Below are 18,365 nucleotides of genomic sequence, written 5' to 3' on the forward strand. Positions count from 1 at the left end.
TGAATAGCAATAGCGAATTAAAAAGCGAATTTTATTGCAAAGCAAGCAGGTTGGTTTGTCGGTCAACCCTTTGTGCCGGAATGATGGTTTCGCCCGTAACGTGCACATGTTGCTGCTTTGCTTTGCTTTCAACTGAAATAGAGTGAGGGGAAACGGTTCGGGAACAACCGGGCAGGCAGCCGTCCAGCGGAAAAACTCACACAGAGCCCGCCACACTGACACACTTTTCAGTCAGCAATCAGCGGTAGTGTTGAGTTGTCACGTTGTTTGTTGGGTTTTTCGCTTAGACAAAAGCCGATTTTTAATACTACAGATCAGGCCGAGTAATATCGGATGTGGTAAGTTCTGCACACTTGTATAAGCTCTCGCCTTGGTGATGTTAGCCCCAGCTAGTTGGCTAATGTTAGCTAGTTGGCTAACATAGCGGCACAAGAAGGAAAAAGTCGCTGGGTGGCTAGATAGCTCGAAAGCTAGCTGCACACAAGCTAACAACTACGCAGTCTTTTGATCTGCGTTATTGGTAGTCGTTAACGTTAGTTGCCGTCGGCTAAATGAACCCTTTCGGCTCTCTTCTCGGCTAACCGTAGCTAACGAGACAGTGTCACGTAACTGATAACGTTAAATTAGCATTTGCACATTTTAATGTGCACGGCAGTGCTATGTGAAATATTCAGTTATAAATAACGTTAACGGTAGCTGAGAAGCTAGTTGCTGCAAACATTAGATGGAGGCTATACTGATTACAAACCAGCTAACTTGTTTCGTGGAACGTAAACCCTGCTGACAATATCTTTTTCTCGCAAGATGTTTTTTTTGTGTCTGTGCTTGACATTACAATAACACGATTATCGGTTTTATCACAGTGAAACGTAATATTGGCATTCTCTGTTCAGCTTGTCAAGTTGGACTGCCTGTTATTTAAGCATTATAGATATTGACTCGTTTCATCTCCGTAGAGCCGTGGATATAGTGTTTTTTTTTTTTTTTTATCATTTTGTTGTAAGAAGATGGGAAAGGGGGGTATCCCCTTGACATGTGTACCCGAGAATATGCGGCCCACTCTTTTCCTGGGCCTTTGTCATTTACCAGGCACCCCCTCCCCCAATACTCCTCTGCGAGGAATGCTCACTCTTAACCTCAATGTGACTAAGGGCCCAGACGTTCAGCATCACTTTAGCTAGCAAGTAGCGAGCCTTGTGTTGTACCTGGCTCATTCATTACTATCACACCTGAGCAGTGATTGTTGAACTCAGGCAAATGAATGATGCATATTCCAGTCCCAATACAGCGAATGGTGGTTCAATGAAAACGCACCCAATTCGATTGTAGCCTTATATGTGCTCTTTCCCTTTGTGATGAGTTGTGGCACCTCAAGTGCAAGCTTTGTGTGTGTATACTAGTTCCACAGCGAAGCGTCTTCTCGCTAACCTCACCGAAACAAAGGTGCTGATACTGAAGGATGTTGTGCAGCACCGCTAGATCAGTCTTTAACTTGTCTTTGAAGAAAAAATCACTAAGCAGTCCTCAGCTGGAAGTTTCCTTTCATGCATGTATATCAGACTTGCGCCATGTTTTTAGAATTGCAGGGGGGTTTCTTAGGTGTATCGCTGGAGGTCTTGCAGTTCATTGTACAGTAATATACATGGCATGCATCTTCTGGTGGCGAGGGCGGGATGAATCCGCGTTGGCTTCGGCTCGGCAGCCAATGGGCAGGAGGCCTGGCTGAGCAGCGTGCTCTCAGCCACCCTTTCCTGTTGAATATTTCAGCCCATGCGTCACAGCTCCTCCGCCCCTTTCTCCCTATCTGCCATTTTGGTTTTGTTCCCGTCTGCAGTCGCAAAGCCAGCAACGCAATTACATAGGAGCGACTCGCAGCACAACGACATAGTGACTCGACAATATAGCGCGGACCAGCCTAATCCAGCATCGCGTCTTTTTTTTCCCCCCCAGTAAAAATCGTCTAATTTACAATCGTCCTTACTACTGACATCTACATACTGCGGGAGAGGAGCGGGTTCGCACTGGGAAGGGACTGAGAAGGATTATTGGTAAGAAAGGAGAAATCAATGGAGCACGAGTGTAGTGGCTTGTCTTTCATTCGCGATAAAAGCTCGCGTCGGGCGATAAAGTTAGGTCATGTTTCTTGTTGGGTGCTTAGATATTGAACTACATCGACGAAGGAGCCGTGGTAGTTGGCTGTCAGATAAACCCGTTGCTCTGTTTTGCGAGCAGGTTGCAACATAGCCGCGGTAGCTAGCTTGTAAAGTTGTGTTCCGCACTGGGGGTAATGCGGGCCTAGGCCGAGCCGCTAGTGGATAGGCTGGCAGGCTGGTGTTTTCTTGCCACTAAGTTATTAATGTTTCGACTTTGTCCACTTGCCAAATCACTTAACTGATTAGTGGCACGGAACCCACATAATCGGTTTCCTGTTGGTGCTGTTGACAGGCGACTGATGTACAATTCTCTCACGCTGGGAGCTTTAAATGGTTTTGCTAGCAAGCTAGCGTTTTCGATTAGGTTTTGCAAAGTACAGTAACAACCGGGCGCCTTTGCTGTATCATTCCGGATGCCTTCGTTTTCGCTTTTGACGAATCCGACCAGTCGAGTTACCGTTAGATGTGAATTTCTACTCACAAGTTGTTGCTTATGCTAAATATTTGCCCCGATTTCGTTTTATTATTCGAAGTTTCAGGAGGGTTTGTCAAGTGTTAGGGTGCGATTCCCGGGGACGCTGGTAAGTTGGTTGCAGCTGATGCGGAAATTGTGTCTGACAAATGTTAGCCGTGTGCTGGGAATGTGTTCGAGACACTGCGGCCTTTTTAACTTCCCGATTGGCTAAATCTGTCCGGATTATTGCGTTAATGGCAAGAGATTTGGATGTTATTTCGTAAGATCGCCAATCAACGCGTCCTTTTTTTTTTTATATCTTCCAGTAGAGTGTATTTACAGCAGCACAGTTTCGTCCTTGTCTCTACACCTGCTAGCCAGCGAGGCATTGCTCACTTTACCGCAGTGAACTTTTAATGATTCAGCTCTTTTTTTTTTTTCTTTTCTTATAACGATGTTGCCCATCCTTAAATACTGGTATAATAAACAATAGAAGTACATAAACAACTCTGCTTTGTCTCCGAGAATGAAAAGAACTGATAATGCTGCTATTCATGTCTCTTCCCAGGCTCAGTTGGTTTTCTAGCAGATTTGTGTTTGGCCTTCAGCCAGGCCAGCTGCTCTCTAGACTAAAAATCCTCTCTTCAATGTGAAGAGGATTGGGTAGCCTTTCACTTGGATACTCATCATGGAACCTTAGCAACGATTTTTAAACCCTGTTTCTGCTTATATGAAATTCAAGCTATTGTCTTGTAAAAAAAATCAATGAAATACAATCTCTTAGAGATTACGTAATTCCTAAAATGACATATTTATTATTATTTTAAACCTTATCTATTGTAGGAAATTAATATAGGTCATTAAAGTGACAATTAATCAGCTTCCCATTCTGCCATGAGTCACCTGTAAATTAATTTTCAACGACGTTTGGTGTACAGATGTCCAGCTCGCCGCTGTCCAAGAAGCGTCGCTTGTCAGGAACAGAGACGAAGACGGGATCCCACTGCTCCTCCTCTAACTCTGTCAGAACTGATCTGTCCCACACACCTGCCAACGTAAGTGCGAGCACGGCCATCGTTTACTGTGGCTGGAACTCATAACGGAAACTTAACGCACATCCTGCTCTCTCCCCAGGGCATGGCTAAGAATGGCAATGATGCTGAGATCGATGAAGGCCTGTACTCCAGACAACTGTGAGTTTCCTCTCTGGAGAATTTACAAACTTCTACTATTTTACTAGTCATTGGTGCCATTATCCAGAAGTGCATGCTAATGTTTCTTTCCCTTTCCCTCTCCAGTTACGTTTTGGGCCATGACGCTATGAAGCGCATGCAAAACTCCAATGTCCTAATCTCTGGTATGAGAGGTCTTGGAGTAGAGGTTGCCAAGAACGTCATCCTGGGTGGAGTTAGGAGTGTCACTGTGCACGACCAAGGAGTTGCAGAATGGAGAGACCTCTCTTCTCAGGTGTGTGGAAGCATGCACGGATATTTCCAATTTACACGAGTGTAGTAATTTGTTTCACTCATTGTACTTTATTGAGAATCCCTCTGTTGTTGCCTTTGTGCCTGATCCCAAAACGCACTCTTTATCTTTTATGAGTCATGGCTAGCGCTGTATTGCTGCCACCTAGAAAGAGTAATGCACCCCCACCCTTGCTCACCATCGCCTGACCCAGATTTATCAGTGGGTGGCCTCTTGCTGGGTCATAATCATAGCACCGCCAAAGCCCATTTTAGGATATCATTACAGTGGGGCAGATTGTCCATCAGCTGGAGACCTTGAATTCTGATGTATCTATTTAAGGCCACACAGAAAAATATATGAATAGATTTTGCAGGTATTAATTCAGGAGGCTTATGAAAGAATTCTTTTGGGGCTCTTGTGCAAGTGTATGCTTGTGATTAGAGATGTGTGTCAGCTGTGTCTGTGCTCATCCAGTTGTAGCTTAACCTTGTGCTTTGAGACATTTCTATTTCAGCATCGGACACATGCCCCAGTACACTCTATCACACAAAGTGAATTAAAATGGCCTGCATGTATTTCTGTCAGACAAGTCATGCTTCTTTTACAGGAAGTTTAATTTTAATGCCAAAAAACATTTAATCTCAGTCTCTGTCTGTGCCCATTTTGAAAAGACGTTTCCAATTTCCTGATTTGTTATGTCTTTAACGCTAATGTTTTAACACAAAGCTTTTCAAAAATTGTATGGACCTGAACAGCTGTGTTTTGCAGCACAGTTGTGAGCAAGCCAAATATCTGTCGCCTCCAGTTGCTCATTCTAATGTTAGTACAGCTAGTTGTTCATTTGCTTTAAGGCATGACAAGTGCATAATGCCCAAGTTACGTATACTGATAAGAATAAAATGTGTAAAACAAAAAACGAATGCATTCAAAAAGAGCGGTATCTCTCTCCGGATCTCTGGTTTGATTGTATTTGTGCTTGGAGTGCATTAGTTTAGCACAGACCTTGTTTACAGATCCATCATTTTTAGCACAGTTGTCAGAATGTGAGAAATGATTTGATGGTGATTGGTCTGTCTAGAAATGTTAACTGTTAAGTTTGTCAGATAGTTTAAATAGCACTGACCCACAGGAGTCACCTGGTAGTATTTCTGTACAAGTTTCCCTGTCTTGAAATGTCGCAGCATACTGCAGCAACCCTCATAATGCACATCATGAGTTATGTCTTTGATTTATTTGAGCTGCTACGGAGCACAAATATACACCAGTGTAAAGTGCCAGCTGACCTTCTGCGTTCGAGCTTGATTTATGGCTTCATCTTGTAGGGACTTGGTTTGTTTGTAAAAACTGTATCTGGCCATTCAGCACGCAGCTTGGACGGACTATAAATAAATGCTTAATTTGTGTCCGTCTCTTATTTATTAGACGATGGCTGTGATGGCCATCTAAAAGGGGACATAAAATTATTTCATAACCTGAAACCTTTGTATGGGTAGAAGTAGTTTGAAAGGACATTATCATTCCTCTCCTTTCTTAAGTGACTGCTTAATTGACTCTGTAGCTGTTCTTGCATGACATCTTCTGTCTTTTTGTGTGGTCAGTTTTACCTTCGGGAGGAGGACCTGGGGAAGAACAGGGCAGAAGTGAGTCAGCACCGTTTGGCTGAGCTCAACAACTACGTCCCTGTAACTGCCTACACCGGAACACTCACTGAAGACTATGTGACCAAGTTCCAGGTAACTGGAGTTGAAGCCGCTTCCTTGGTCGTTTCAGAATTTGGGAGAGGAAGTAGTGTTGATGTTTAAATTTGTCTCTTTGGATACAAAGGTCGTAGTGCTGACCAACTCTGCTCTGGACGAGCAGCAGCGCGTGGGGGATTTCTGCCACAACAAAGGAATCAAGCTGATTGTTGCTGACACACGTGGACTATTTGGGTAAGATCCTGAGTTTATTGTTGCCCGTGTGTTTTTTTTGTTTTGTTTGTTTTTTGTTTTGGGTCAGCCTCTAAGGTTTATGTGCATTATGTTTTGCAGCCAGCTTTTCTGTGACTTCGGAGAAGAGATGGTAGTGTACGACACCAATGGAGAGCAGCCGCTGAGTGCCATGATTTCCATGATCACCAAGGTGGGTGCTTTCGTCTGTCCCTAAATATTTTCATTTCACTTTTATGAAGAAAAAAAAAAAAGAAATCAAACTTGGAGACAGCTTTGAGCTTGACAGAAGTTGCCAATTCTTGGTTTCCTCAGGATACTACAGGGGTTGTGACATGTCTGGATGAGGCTCGTCATGGCTTTGAGAGTGGAGACTATGTCACCTTCACAGAGGTTCAGGGTATGACGGAGCTGAATGGCTGTCAGCCAGTGGAAATCAAAGTCCTAGGTAAAAGCCGTTTTTTATCTTTCTTTGTTAACTTATAAAGGTCATTAGAAGGAAAAACAAATGTATTGTTTTCTCTTTCCAGGTCCATACACCTTCAGCATCTGTGACACGACCGGCTTCACTGATTATGTAAGAGGAGGAATCGTCTCTCAGGTTAAGATGCCCAAGAAGATAACTTTTGTAAGTGACTGCCTTTTTCATGGTGACATTGAAGTACATTTGTAGAAATTACACTTTTTGTTGTTTTATTGGTAGACCTTTGGCGCGTCGCCCCCTTTTTTGCTTTTAGACATTATTTCTCCCCACTTTTGCTACTGCAGTTGTGGCTACTGGTGTAAAACTTAAATGATGAGCCCAATTTTCCTTTTCAGAAATCCCTCTCCTCCTCCATGGTTGAACCAGAGTTCATACTAACAGACTTTGCTAAGTTTGACCGTCCTGGACAGCTGCACGTAGGCTTCCAGGCCATCCATGCCTTCCAGAAGAAACACAACGCCCTTCCTGTACCTTGGAGTCAGGTATAACACTCATTGTTGTGGGGATAATCTGTTACTGGGGACATCTGCTCTTATAATTACTGTATTATGTTTTGATGCCAGTTCTCTTAATTTCACTATGCCTGTTATTTAGACATTTTGTTTAAATAAGGACACCCTTTTCAGTGTGGATCTCCACAAAAAAAAAAAAAACAGTAAATGTAGGACCTTATATCACCACAGAACTACACATGTATAGTTGTGCAACACGGCATGGCAGAATATATATATGCAGTACTGGCAAAAAAATAAAATTGACCTTTGTATCTTCCAGGCTGACAGTGAGGAGCTATTGACTTTGGCCAAGGAGGTGAACTCTGCCCAGACGGGATCAGCCAAAGTGGAGCAGCTGGATGACGCTCTTATCAAAAAGGTGTCATACGTTGCTGCTGGAGATCTGGCCCCTGTCAATGCCTTCATCGGGGGCCTGGCTGCACAGGAAGTGATGAAGGTCAGTGGGAAGCTGTGTGCAAGTTCTTAGCTCAGTTTTATAGTATCTACTGTAGTTATGCGTTTTAAAATATAATTTTTGGTCAGCTGAGTTCAGGAAATAGATGAGCTGTGTGTTTGGGTGGAGTAGTAGTACACATTAGTAGTGATTACACATGTTTAGACATGTAATCCCTTAACCTGCTCTGTATTCACAAATTATTCCTTGTTTTACTTGTTCTCTCAGGCGTGCACAGGAAAATTTATGCCTATAATGCAGTGGCTGTACTTTGATGCCCTGGAATGCCTGGCTGAAGAGGAAGGAGTCATGCTCACAGAGGAAGAATGCGCCCCTGTAAGTGTCCAGAGCAGATCAAGCTTGCTCGTACTAAAAGCAGATGCACACGATGGTGACAAACTATGGTGTTAAACCTGTTTTCTCTCCCATGTTTTCCTCCCAGAGAAACAGTCGGTATGATGGGCAGATTGCAGTGTTTGGCACCAAACTGCAGGACATGCTTGCCAAGCAGCGCTACTTCCTGGTGAGTCAGCCAAGTGAAACGTTGCAAACACCTTCTGGTGTCCTGTTGCTGAGGGAGGTTTTTAGGAAATCTGGTCATGTATAGTTTTCGGTCAAATTTCAGATGAAAAGACTTAAATGATCACGGCAACGAATGGATCACGTTTTAAAAGGTGGTGTGTGTGTTGCCAAAAATTAAATTGTATTTCTCTGCTCCAGGGTTGACATCTCTCATTAATTTCTGCCAGTCCCACAGTCCTAATGCCAAAAATGCACACTAGTATAATTATGTTAGCTGGAATCTACAGCTTTGAGCTGTTTTATAAAATTTCTTGACTTCCTAAAATTGCACTTAATCTGGATATTAACACCGGCACATATCAGGACGGGGGCAATTATGCACTGACTGAATTTTTATCACTCCAGGTTGGGGCCGGTGCCATCGGCTGTGAGCTGCTGAAAAACTTTGCCATGATTGGACTGGGTGGCGGGGAGGGCGAGGTCATTGTGACCGACATGGACACCATAGAGAAATCCAATCTCAACAGACAGTTCCTCTTCAGACCATCGGACGTCACGGTTAGTATTCTATCCTATGCTCATTCCCGTCTGTTGGTAGATGGGATGTAAAGAGGTAATTTGGGCTTTTATTGATTGAATGTAATATGTCCAAGTAGTGCTGAATATGGATTTCCTGTTGATTATAACGGCTTCTAAGTGCACTTACAAGGGCGCACTAAGTCATTATGTTTAGCACTTTATAACATGTGGGTAGATGGGCAACTTTTTTGTTTAAAATGTTTCTTTAAAAGTTCTGTTCAGCTAAATTCTAAGTGTATTTGTATGTCGAGACCAGCTTGTAGTAGCTGTCGACGTGCTGTGCTGTTCCTCACGCACAGGATGTGTTCACAAACACACAGGTTGCTAGGTTATCATAGCAAATAGGCTCACCCCAGAAATTATGTATTAAATTGCAATAAATGGGCTTAGTTTTGGAGCCAAATGTTGGAGTTGGAGTTCTGTGTTTTTGAGAAATAAAAGGCAAATGCTTGATCATTTTACAGCCACATAATTTTTGTTATGCATTATTTGTTTTGGTTGTTTAAAAACGTAAAAAAAAAAAATCCGATTAATCGATCGATAAAGTGCTAGATTAATCGATTACAAAAATAATCGATAGCTGCAGCCCTAGTTGAGTGTTGTGTATTTGCTGAGATAATGAATGAAAAGCAGGCGCCATTCAAAGTACTGTTTGGCTGTGCTGTTAAGACTGTTACCAGAAAACTGTTACTCTTCACACATTATGCAATATTTCTTTCCACAAAAAAAGTAGTCACTTGACAACTTTGACCACTGCTCACATTTGTGATTCTGGTGTTTGTATTTGACTTTTCATATCATTTCTATGTGTGGTAACAGAAAATGAAGAGTGACACAGCCGCTGCTGCAGTCAAGCAGATGAACCCCTCAATCAGGATCACAGGCCACCAGAACAGAGTCGGCCCAGACACAGAGAGGGTGTACGATGACGACTTCTTTGAAAGCCTTGATGGAGTTGCTAACGCGCTTGACAACGTTGACGCACGTAAGGCAGTGGAATATAAGTGAACTCATTTGTGAGTTTTAGCTTGGTAATAAGTCAGATTTAGATTGCTGATGTTTGTCTTCTGCTTATATTCCTAATATTTATTCAGGTATGTACATGGATCGGAGGTGTGTGTATTACCGCAAGCCCTTACTGGAGTCCGGTACTTTGGGTACCAAAGGCAACGTCCAGGTCGTGATCCCCTTCCTCACAGAATCATACAGCTCCAGTCAAGACCCACCTGAGAAGTCCATCCCCATCTGTACCCTCAAGAACTTCCCAAATGCCATTGAACACACACTGCAGGTCAGTAGATGCACACTAGACGATAGTCCACACATTTTGAACAAGCACACCTCTGATTTAGTGAATTAAGTTAGTTATTGATCGATTAATATCTTCCCCTGTTCAGTGGGCCCGTGATGAGTTTGAGGGACTATTCAAACAGCCAGCAGAGAATGCCATGCAGTACCTCACGTAAGTTGCCTTTCCAATGTGAGCCATGTGTAATTACTGTACAGGTGTGGTGTGGTATTTTCATCATGACAATTTTTTACTGCATTTGTGGAAACTGTTGATCTCTTCAGTACCTGCATCAAACTGTACATTTATCAGCACTGTTGTTACATTTGTGGTTCTTAATATTCTGTTTAACTCCTGCTTAACATGAGTTCTTAAGCTGCACCTGTTAAGTGATGGATCTTCACACTGTTGTAACCAGTTCGTGGTCGCTGTTCTTGCAGAGATCCTAAATTCATGGAGCGTACTCTGAAGCTTCCAGGAGCTCAGCCTGTGGAGGTGCTGGAGGCTGTTCATAAGAGTCTCGTCACAGATTGCCCTCACAGCTGGGCTGACTGCGTAGCATGGGCTCGCAACCACTGGCAGTGCCAGTACAGCAACAACATCCGCCAGCTACTGCACAACTTCCCTCCAGATCAGGTACGCATTGAAGTGCTTGCACAATGACTATTAACAGTGGTCTAGTAAGACTTGGCGTCTGGTTTGAGGTTTTCAGATGGATTTTTAAATGACCTAATTTCTCAAAGAATTAAACTGAATTCATACCATTTAAAATACTACAGGCTATGCTACGTTAATGCTACGTTATCTTTTGATCGACTCTGAGCTTAATTTATTGAATAACTGCGAATGTATGAGTCATGGAATATCTGGTGGCTTTGAGTCAAGTAACGACCATGAACCACAATGTCTTTCACTTCTCACCTTCCATCCTGTCATTTATGTTTGTGCATTGAGCAAAGAGAACTTTTTTGTTGTGTTGTTTGTTGCTAAGCATAATAATTATTTTGTTTTGTGATTTTATTGCTTCTAAAATATTAAATGTTCATCCTTTCCAGCTCACCAGCTCTGGTGCCCCCTTCTGGTCTGGCCCGAAAAGATGTCCTCACCCCTTAGAATTCAGCACTAGCAACGTAAGTGTAATTTATTATAAGCGCACCTACTTAAAGCATCGTCTGTTCTCATCTAGCACATCTGATCTCATGGCAATGCTGGATTGCGTTTTCAGGAGCTGCACATGGACTACATAATGGCAGGAGCCAACCTGTTTGCTCAGACGTACGGCCTGCCAAGCAGCACTGACCGTGCAGCGGTGGTTAAGATCTTGCAGGAGATCAAGGTGCCGCCCTTTACCCCTCGTTCAGGAGTTAAAATCCACGTCTCTGACCAGGAGCTGCAAAATAGCAATTCCTCTGTTGGTAAGACTCGCAGTTCTCTGTGCATTTGCAGGACAACATTAGCTGTCTGTCCGTTTGATTGAGATGTTATTTTGTCTCGCGTTAATGATTTATGGATGGCGATAACTGAAACTCCGAAGCCATGTCTTAGGATGTGTCATTGTGGATGCTTTGAGAGTAATGTAAGCACTGATCTGTTGTTTTACAGATGACTCCAGACTGGAGGAGCTGAAGAGCCAGTTGCCTTCCGTCGAGTCTTTCCAGTTCAAACTCAGTTCTATAGACTTTGAAAAGGTACGCCATCTCTCATACTTAATGTCAATTTGTCTGGAATTACCCAAGTCTGCTTTTGGGTCTTGTGTTGCAGTAGAAAAAAATAACAGTTCAATATATTCTCAATCATAGATTTTATGGTTTGAGTAAAATTTGTCATTTATTTTTTGATAAATGGGAGGAAAAAAAATGCTTCAATTGCCACAATTGTTGTTGTTACACACTAGTGAAGGTCACAAATCCTGGCATACAGTCAGTAAGTTATTATCCACAATTAAATAAAATGCCAAACTGCTGCTCCTTAAACTTGAATGCCATAATTTCTGTTAAAGGAATAGATATAAAAATGTTGAATTATTAATTACGGAGCAAACAAAACAAATCTTATACCAAACCAAACAGTTGGGCTTGAATACACTTACATTTACCGTGCCAGTAATCTTGGTGTGGTCAGACTCTGTTCCTTTCAGAATCTGTTTACACTCAATCAGGGTTTCATTATGAGAGGTCTGGAGGTTTCAGCCGATGAAGAGCAAAACTTCCTCTGCATACAGCTGACGCAACTGTACTTCCTTATCACTCACTTCAACGCTAACACCTATTGTAACCTCACACTACTGGGTGGTTTAAGTGATAATTGCGGTCCATGTTTCAACAGGACGATGACACCAACTTCCACATGGACTTCATTGTGGCAGCCTCCAACCTGAGAGCGGAGAACTATGACATTCCCCCTGCAGACAGACATAAGGTGGGACATGCCTGTTTTAGAGCTGGAATACTGAAGTGTACCTGCTGGTTATTATGTCAAAATTTGCATTAATAGCATCCACTCTGCTTTAAGTCTCATTTTGTTTCTTCTTTATGTTGCCATTCATCACCGTCCAATCTATAGAGCAAACTGATAGCTGGCAAGATCATTCCTGCCATCGCCACCACCACGGCCGCAGTGGTGGGCCTGGTGTGCTTGGAGCTCATCAAGATTGTCCAAGGACACAAGAAGCTGGAGTCGTTCAAAAATGGCTTCATGAACCTGGCACTGCCTTTCTTTGCCTTCTCCGAGCCCATTGCTGCTCCGAAACACAAGGTAGGCCTGTGAGTGTGTGTGTGAGTGTGTCACCGTTGGTTTTGATATGTGAATCATGTGCAGTGTGACTCTGATGTAGGAAAATGCTCGGATAGTATCCCAGCACTTTGTGTAACTCCAATGATGATCCAGCCATGCTAATACTGATACACCAGGCAGATGCACGTCGTCTGCCTGGGTGTAAGTGAGTTCAACTCACCTTCTCACACTGATGCTATCAGTGTGTGCTGAGGAGAAATACAAGAAGGTGTTATCTATCTATTTATCTATCTTATAATCTCTATACCCAGCTGTTATACATTTAGCACAGGTGTTATATATCTCTGACATTATCAGTTGCCTAAAATCTTTACTGTTGTGTTTGCAGTACTATGACATTGACTGGTCGCTGTGGGATCGCTTTGAGGTCACAGGGCTGCAGCCCAGTGGGGAAGAGATGACACTCCGACAGTTCCTGGACTATTTTAAAGTGAGTTGAGGTTCTCCTTTTTTTTTTTCTTTTTTTTTTCACCTCCCCAACGCTCTTGTTTCTCAGACATAATTAACCATGGCCTTTTTTTCTTTCGTTCTTTGGCAGAATGAGCATAAGTTGGAGATCACCATGCTTTCTCAGGGAGTGTCCATGCTCTATTCGTTTTTCATGCCTGCTGCCAAACTTAAAGAGAGGCTGGACCTACCGTGAGTACTTTGTTCCATACATCCTTCAGCTGCCTGTGGCACGCTTTAGCGTTTGTTTTATTCACTGGCTCAGTCGCATTTCTCTTCTTTGTCTTCCAGGATGACGGAGATTGTGACTAAGGTGTCCAAAAAGAAGCTGGGCAAACATGTGAAAGCCCTGGTGTTTGAGCTATGCTGTAACGACCTTTCTGATGAAGACGTGGAAGTGCCCTATGTCCGATACACCATTCGCTGAGCTCTGCCCTAGAGCCTACCAGTTGTAAGGGGAGGGGGGGAGGGGGGAGACGGAGGGTGTTCTAAGTTGGGGGAGGGTTAAGACGGGGGTTTGTGGGTGGGTGGGGTTGATCCAAGTCAGCTCTATTGGATCAATCATATTTTTTAGGCCTGCGGTTTGCGTAAACCTGTGCCTGAGTGTACATAGCCCCAGTAAGCTGACTTAAGGATACCTGTATGTTGTTAGGGATCAGCAGGGGTGTCACTGGAGGAAGGGAGCATGTATACTGGACATCCTGATGTTCCTCAGCAGCAGAAAACCTCTGTTCCTCACTCTTATTAAACAAGCCTTAGTGATCTCTTGGTACTCCTTAGCCCAACTATTGTCCTCTGACACACGGTCAGAGTCTTTCTAGCCTTCAGCTGTATATGAGGCATCTTTTAAATCCATCCCACTGTCCACCCTCCACTCTACTTGCTCTCTTCCCTGTTCCAACCCCTGTCTCGTAGACCTGGTCCCACATTACTGTTTCTTTTTTCTTCTTTTTTTCTTCAAAGATGCACCTCATTAAATAACAACAAAAAAAGCAAGCCCAGGAAAAAATAAATAAATAAATAAAATATAAAATATAAACCCAAGACGGCAACCTCTCCAGACTGAAAAATATAAGTATTCCCTCAACCTCATCACAGCACTCATTGGCTTTGGGAGGGGCTCTTGCGCATGACATTGGTTTTCTTTCTATTTCATGTGATTTATTTTCTATTTTATTTTTGGGGAGGGGAGGAGGGCGGGGGGGCGCATTAGTCGGACAAAGTTTTGACACACACACCTGGTAGATTATAAACTGTCTTTATACTTTGTTAACTCCAAATGACATAACTGTGTAAGAGCAAGGCAATGAGATGTATCTTGAAATGGGAGCACTTAGTGTGATAGTGAATAAACATGTAAAAATATGTCTTTGGTTGCGTCATTTTTTTTTCAAAAAAATTCTGGTGAAAATGTGTTCAGTGGCCTGACTAATATGAGTCTCTTCTGGTTAAACGCTTAATTGTAAATGTGTCAATTTTTTTTTTTCCTTCCGTCTGCTCTTTGAGCTGATCAGAAGTTTCACTGCAGTGCACATCCGGGAAGCTCGGCCTGAATCAGCTATACACCGAGCTGTGAGCTTCAAATGGAAAAACCCTAATCAGATTTATGTTTTTAATGCAGAGAATGGAAGAAATGATCTGAATCTGCCTCTGCTTCATTTACTTCTGAACCTACATGCAGTCGAAAGGCTTTTCATGAACCGTTCTCTGTAGTAGCACGTTTTTGTCTCACTTCCCCCCCGTGTGTGTGCGTACGTGTGTGTGTGTTTCACAGCAGATAAGTGTGCACGGTCAGGTAGCTCGTTGTGTAAACTGGCGGCGTTAAAATTCGACGATCCAGTCGACAGGTTTCGTTGATAAGTTTCACGTCAGGTTTCTGAGCACTCCTCCCAGAGAAGAGCGGATACATGTGTATGTGCAACTCTAAAGGATGTGGTCTGCTCTGAGATGAGGAAGAAAGTGAGGAGGAAGGACTGCACTGAACTCGCAGAAGCTCGGCGCAAACCTCTCGCTGTGCGCCGCTGAAACGGAGTGAAAGCCGGCCATTTATCTGGATTATTTCTCACTTTGAGAATGTGTGGAGTTTCTCTGACGATGCGTTGAAGAGACATACGACATGGAAGTGGAGGAGACCGGTGAAACGAGGACTTCCTGGTATGATCTCTTTTACTCACGTCGTTGTGTTTTCTACATTTGGGTGCTTCATGTTGTATATTTGTGCTGGAGAACTGACTAGGAACAAAATCCACTATCTAAATATACTTTAATGAGTCTGTGGCATCAGTGACATTTGATGTTTGCTCACATTGTGGCACCATAGTGACAACTTAACCCTCCGCTATGCTCGGCAGTAGCAGTCAAACGTGCCTGAATGTAATAAAAAAATCTTTACTTTTCTACTCATACTGTGCTTTAGTGTAACTAGAGGCACGATCAAAACTGACTAGGCAGTCTGTTTGGCCCTCGGCAAGCATCCTGTTCAAGTACTTGAGGTGATCTTGTAGATTTGCCTCAAATAAAACAACATAAATCTTCATATGAACTTTGTGCTTTTTAGGTCTTTGCCAGGGGACACACTCCCTGTTCAGTGGGACCATGCTGGGGTAAGCTCCATCTACTTTATCTGTGTAAAAACTACCTGGCCACTGTTCTCAACCCTCCCCCACCCCAAATAAAAAAAAAACAAACTCATCTTCTTATAAATTTCTGCTTTCAGAAGAAGAGAAAACAAGACCCCGCTCCTGAGCCTGTGATCAGAATCATAGAGGTGAGTAATAGCTGAGATACAGCAGTGCTGCTTCTTTTTTTATGTTAATGTCTGTCACAGTGTTTCTCTGTAACTGGCGGAAGTTAGTCAACCTTACCTTTGTGACCACAATGCTGAGTGCAGAGCTGCCTGAGAGACATGAACACTATGTACAGCTGTGCAGCCTCAGAGGCGCTCTGATTTCAAAAGCCTTCAGATCTGCTTCGTATCACAGTTCATGCAAGTCCCACTTCTGTGGCTTCTCCACGTTTCAGAGTTGTCCTGTTTCGCCTCCATCTTTATCCCACGTTCTCTTGCAGAGACACACTTCTACTGATGGCGTTTGAGTGCGTTTCTTTCTTTTTTTTTTTTTTCACTGTTCCTGCAGCGAATGTTCAGCTGATGTGGTTACTGTGGCAAAAACAGGCAGTCATCTTGTATTTTACTACAGAGCCATAGCTTCAAGCTTCTTCCTCTTTGAAAGACTCGCACAGGAAATGAGAGATCTGCACCATGCAACATCTCACCCCTCTCAACATTACTCTTTTTCCACTTTCCTGAACTCTCTCGTGTCTGCCTCGGGTTCACTTTTAACCCTTTCTGTCTGGCAGGATGACGAGACGGAGGAGGAGGGGGAGATGTCGGACCACCTGAAGGATTCGGAGGTGAGGCGCTTCTGCTCTTTTGCAGATGCAGTGCGTTCACGCCGTTTAAAAGTTCTCCACACAGGTGAGCTTCCAAAAGTGGATTCTCACTTATTCTCACTTGTTAACTTCATTTCAGGAGCCCAGCAATAAACGGGTCAAACCGGTGACAAAGTCCAACAGCCTAACAGGTGTCATAACCCCTGTGAAGACACCTGCTCTGAAACGCATTGGGCAGTCTATTTCGGTAACAATGCACACCCACATCTTTTGTCGCACAAAATAAACCACTAATGACTTTTTGCACACAGCACACGCCAACCGCTCCGCTCCTGTTTTCACAGCGGTCCATTAGTTTTCGCACGGAGGCTCGACCTTTGCCCCCGGCTGCCCTGCGCCCTCGATCAAAGGCCTCGTCGTTTCCACGTCGGCGTAACAGCCAGTGCTGGAGCGACACGGTGGAAAGCCACGACCTCACCGCTAAGGAAATCAAACGCCAAGAGGTGTGAGGGACAGTGGGCTTTTGGGCCAGCTGCAGAAACCAACTAAATTCTGCAGTTGTTATTAATATATTAGTGTCTTTTATTGGGGGGGGGTTGTGGACCAATATGTGGGACTGTGGTTTGAGTGTGGGCGGGGTGACTGGTGCCTGCTCTTCGTTTCTCTGAAGCTGCTCTACATGGGTATTATGAAAGAGGATGTGAGCTGGCACTGAGTCTAAACTTCCTTTATTGAACAATCAGCTGTGAAAGCTCTTGCTCTCTGCCTGTGTACTTTAAATATTATGCAACCTGCGTGTTTGACAGAGTTTTTCTTGACCATGTCGAAGTTAATATCGGTCCTCTCCTCCGCAGGTGATCTATGAGCTGACTCAGGGCGAGAGGCAACTTATCGACGACCTCAGTTTGGTCAAGAAGGTACATGTTAACCAGAGACCTCTAACTAGAGTATAACAGTTGCAGAGACGGCTACATTTTACCCTCTTCTGTGTCCCGGTCTGCTGTCAGGTGTACTATGAGCCCATGCTGAAGTTGGACATAATGACGGAGAGCGAGCTCGGACAGATCTTCGGCACCCTGGACTCTCTCATCCCTCTCCATGAAGGTGCATGATCTCTTTTTTTTTTTTTGTATCTATTATCTCAGTCTCCACGCAACACACCTCCACATTTCCTGATCACGCATAGGCACTAAATAAGAATGATAATTAGGTCAGTGGAAACTTATTATCATTTCACCAAGTAATTTCAAGTTAAAATGGACAACTGTGTCAATAAATACTTTAATGTAGGCCATTTGTGAACATGACCACCACCAAAAGCCAAACAAGGAAGCTGTGAACAGTTCATGATTGTCTTTTTTTTTTTTTTGTCATGAGAGGTTGTTTTTGTGCCGTATATGAGCTGTAATACTGGTAAAACTTGAGCAAACATCTGAACACGGTGTCATTTCTTCACACCAGATCTTCTGGAACGTCTCGAGCGGCTGCGAGGCTCAGAGAAGACAGTTGGAGAGGTGGGGCCAACTCTCATGAACTGGGTGAGTATCTCCACAGAAACCGAGCACTGAGAAAGAGAGAGTGAGTGAGAGAGACGAAGAGAAAAGGGCACAACCCACCTTCACTCTCTCCAGTTCCTGTAGCTATCCTGTTGTGTTCGTGTCTTAACCCGGGTCGCAGAGTTCAGCGCGCGCGTGCGCATTTCATTTCTTGGCTCACCGCTCCTCCCCGTCTTTGCAGTTCCCTTGCCTGGACTCCTACATCACGTACTGCTGTAACCAGGTGGGGGCCAAGGCCTTGCTGGACCAGAAGAAGCAAGAGAAAAGAGTGGAGCACTTCCTGCGCCTGTGCCAGGAGTCTTCGTTCAGCAGAAAGCTGGACTTGTGGAACTTCCTGGATCTACCCGGAGACGTTT

General features: G+C 43.7%; 2 protein-coding genes across 3 annotated transcripts in view; both read left to right on the forward strand.

Moving 5' to 3' along the window:
• Window positions 1-146: 146 nt before the first annotated feature.
• On the forward strand, window positions 147-13,518 carry uba1 (ubiquitin-like modifier activating enzyme 1). Of its 2 annotated transcripts, none has more exons than XM_084553733.1 (26): window positions 147-338; window positions 3,546-3,662; window positions 3,742-3,800; window positions 3,906-4,074; window positions 5,673-5,807; window positions 5,899-6,005; window positions 6,105-6,195; window positions 6,318-6,450; window positions 6,533-6,630; window positions 6,822-6,968; window positions 7,261-7,437; window positions 7,663-7,770; window positions 7,877-7,957; window positions 8,362-8,514; window positions 9,355-9,520; window positions 9,630-9,826; window positions 9,933-9,997; window positions 10,264-10,459; window positions 10,879-10,953; window positions 11,049-11,238; window positions 11,426-11,511; window positions 12,149-12,241; window positions 12,386-12,577; window positions 12,945-13,046; window positions 13,155-13,255; window positions 13,355-13,518. In XM_084553733.1, exons 2-26 carry the CDS (start codon window positions 3,546-3,548, stop codon window positions 13,488-13,490), a joined length of 3,174 nt encoding a protein of 1,057 aa, XP_084409859.1. In that variant the 5' UTR covers window positions 147-338; the 3' UTR covers window positions 13,491-13,518. The 2 variants fall into 2 exon arrangements, with proteins under 2 accessions (XP_084409859.1, XP_084409858.1); XM_084553732.1 differs by lacking the exon at window positions 147-338 and adding an exon at window positions 1,652-2,048.
• A 1,326-nt stretch (window positions 13,519-14,844) lies between these two features.
• arhgef3l (Rho guanine nucleotide exchange factor (GEF) 3, like) overlaps window positions 14,845-18,365 on the forward strand; it is a 5,560-nt gene continuing 2,039 nt past the window's right edge. The window contains 10 exon segments of the mRNA XM_084553606.1: window positions 14,845-15,217; window positions 15,621-15,666; window positions 15,780-15,830; window positions 16,421-16,474; window positions 16,593-16,700; window positions 16,798-16,956; window positions 17,308-17,370; window positions 17,461-17,557; window positions 17,915-17,991; window positions 18,191-18,361. Coding sequence (XP_084409732.1) covers window positions 15,180-15,217; window positions 15,621-15,666; window positions 15,780-15,830; window positions 16,421-16,474; window positions 16,593-16,700; window positions 16,798-16,956; window positions 17,308-17,370; window positions 17,461-17,557; window positions 17,915-17,991; window positions 18,191-18,361 — 864 coding nt within the window. The 5' untranslated portion in view covers window positions 14,845-15,179.

The sequence above is a fragment of the Chelon labrosus genome (assembly GCF_963514085.1).
Source record: "Chelon labrosus genome assembly, chromosome: 10".
Classification (NCBI taxonomy): Eukaryota; Metazoa; Chordata; class Actinopteri; order Mugiliformes; family Mugilidae; genus Chelon; species Chelon labrosus.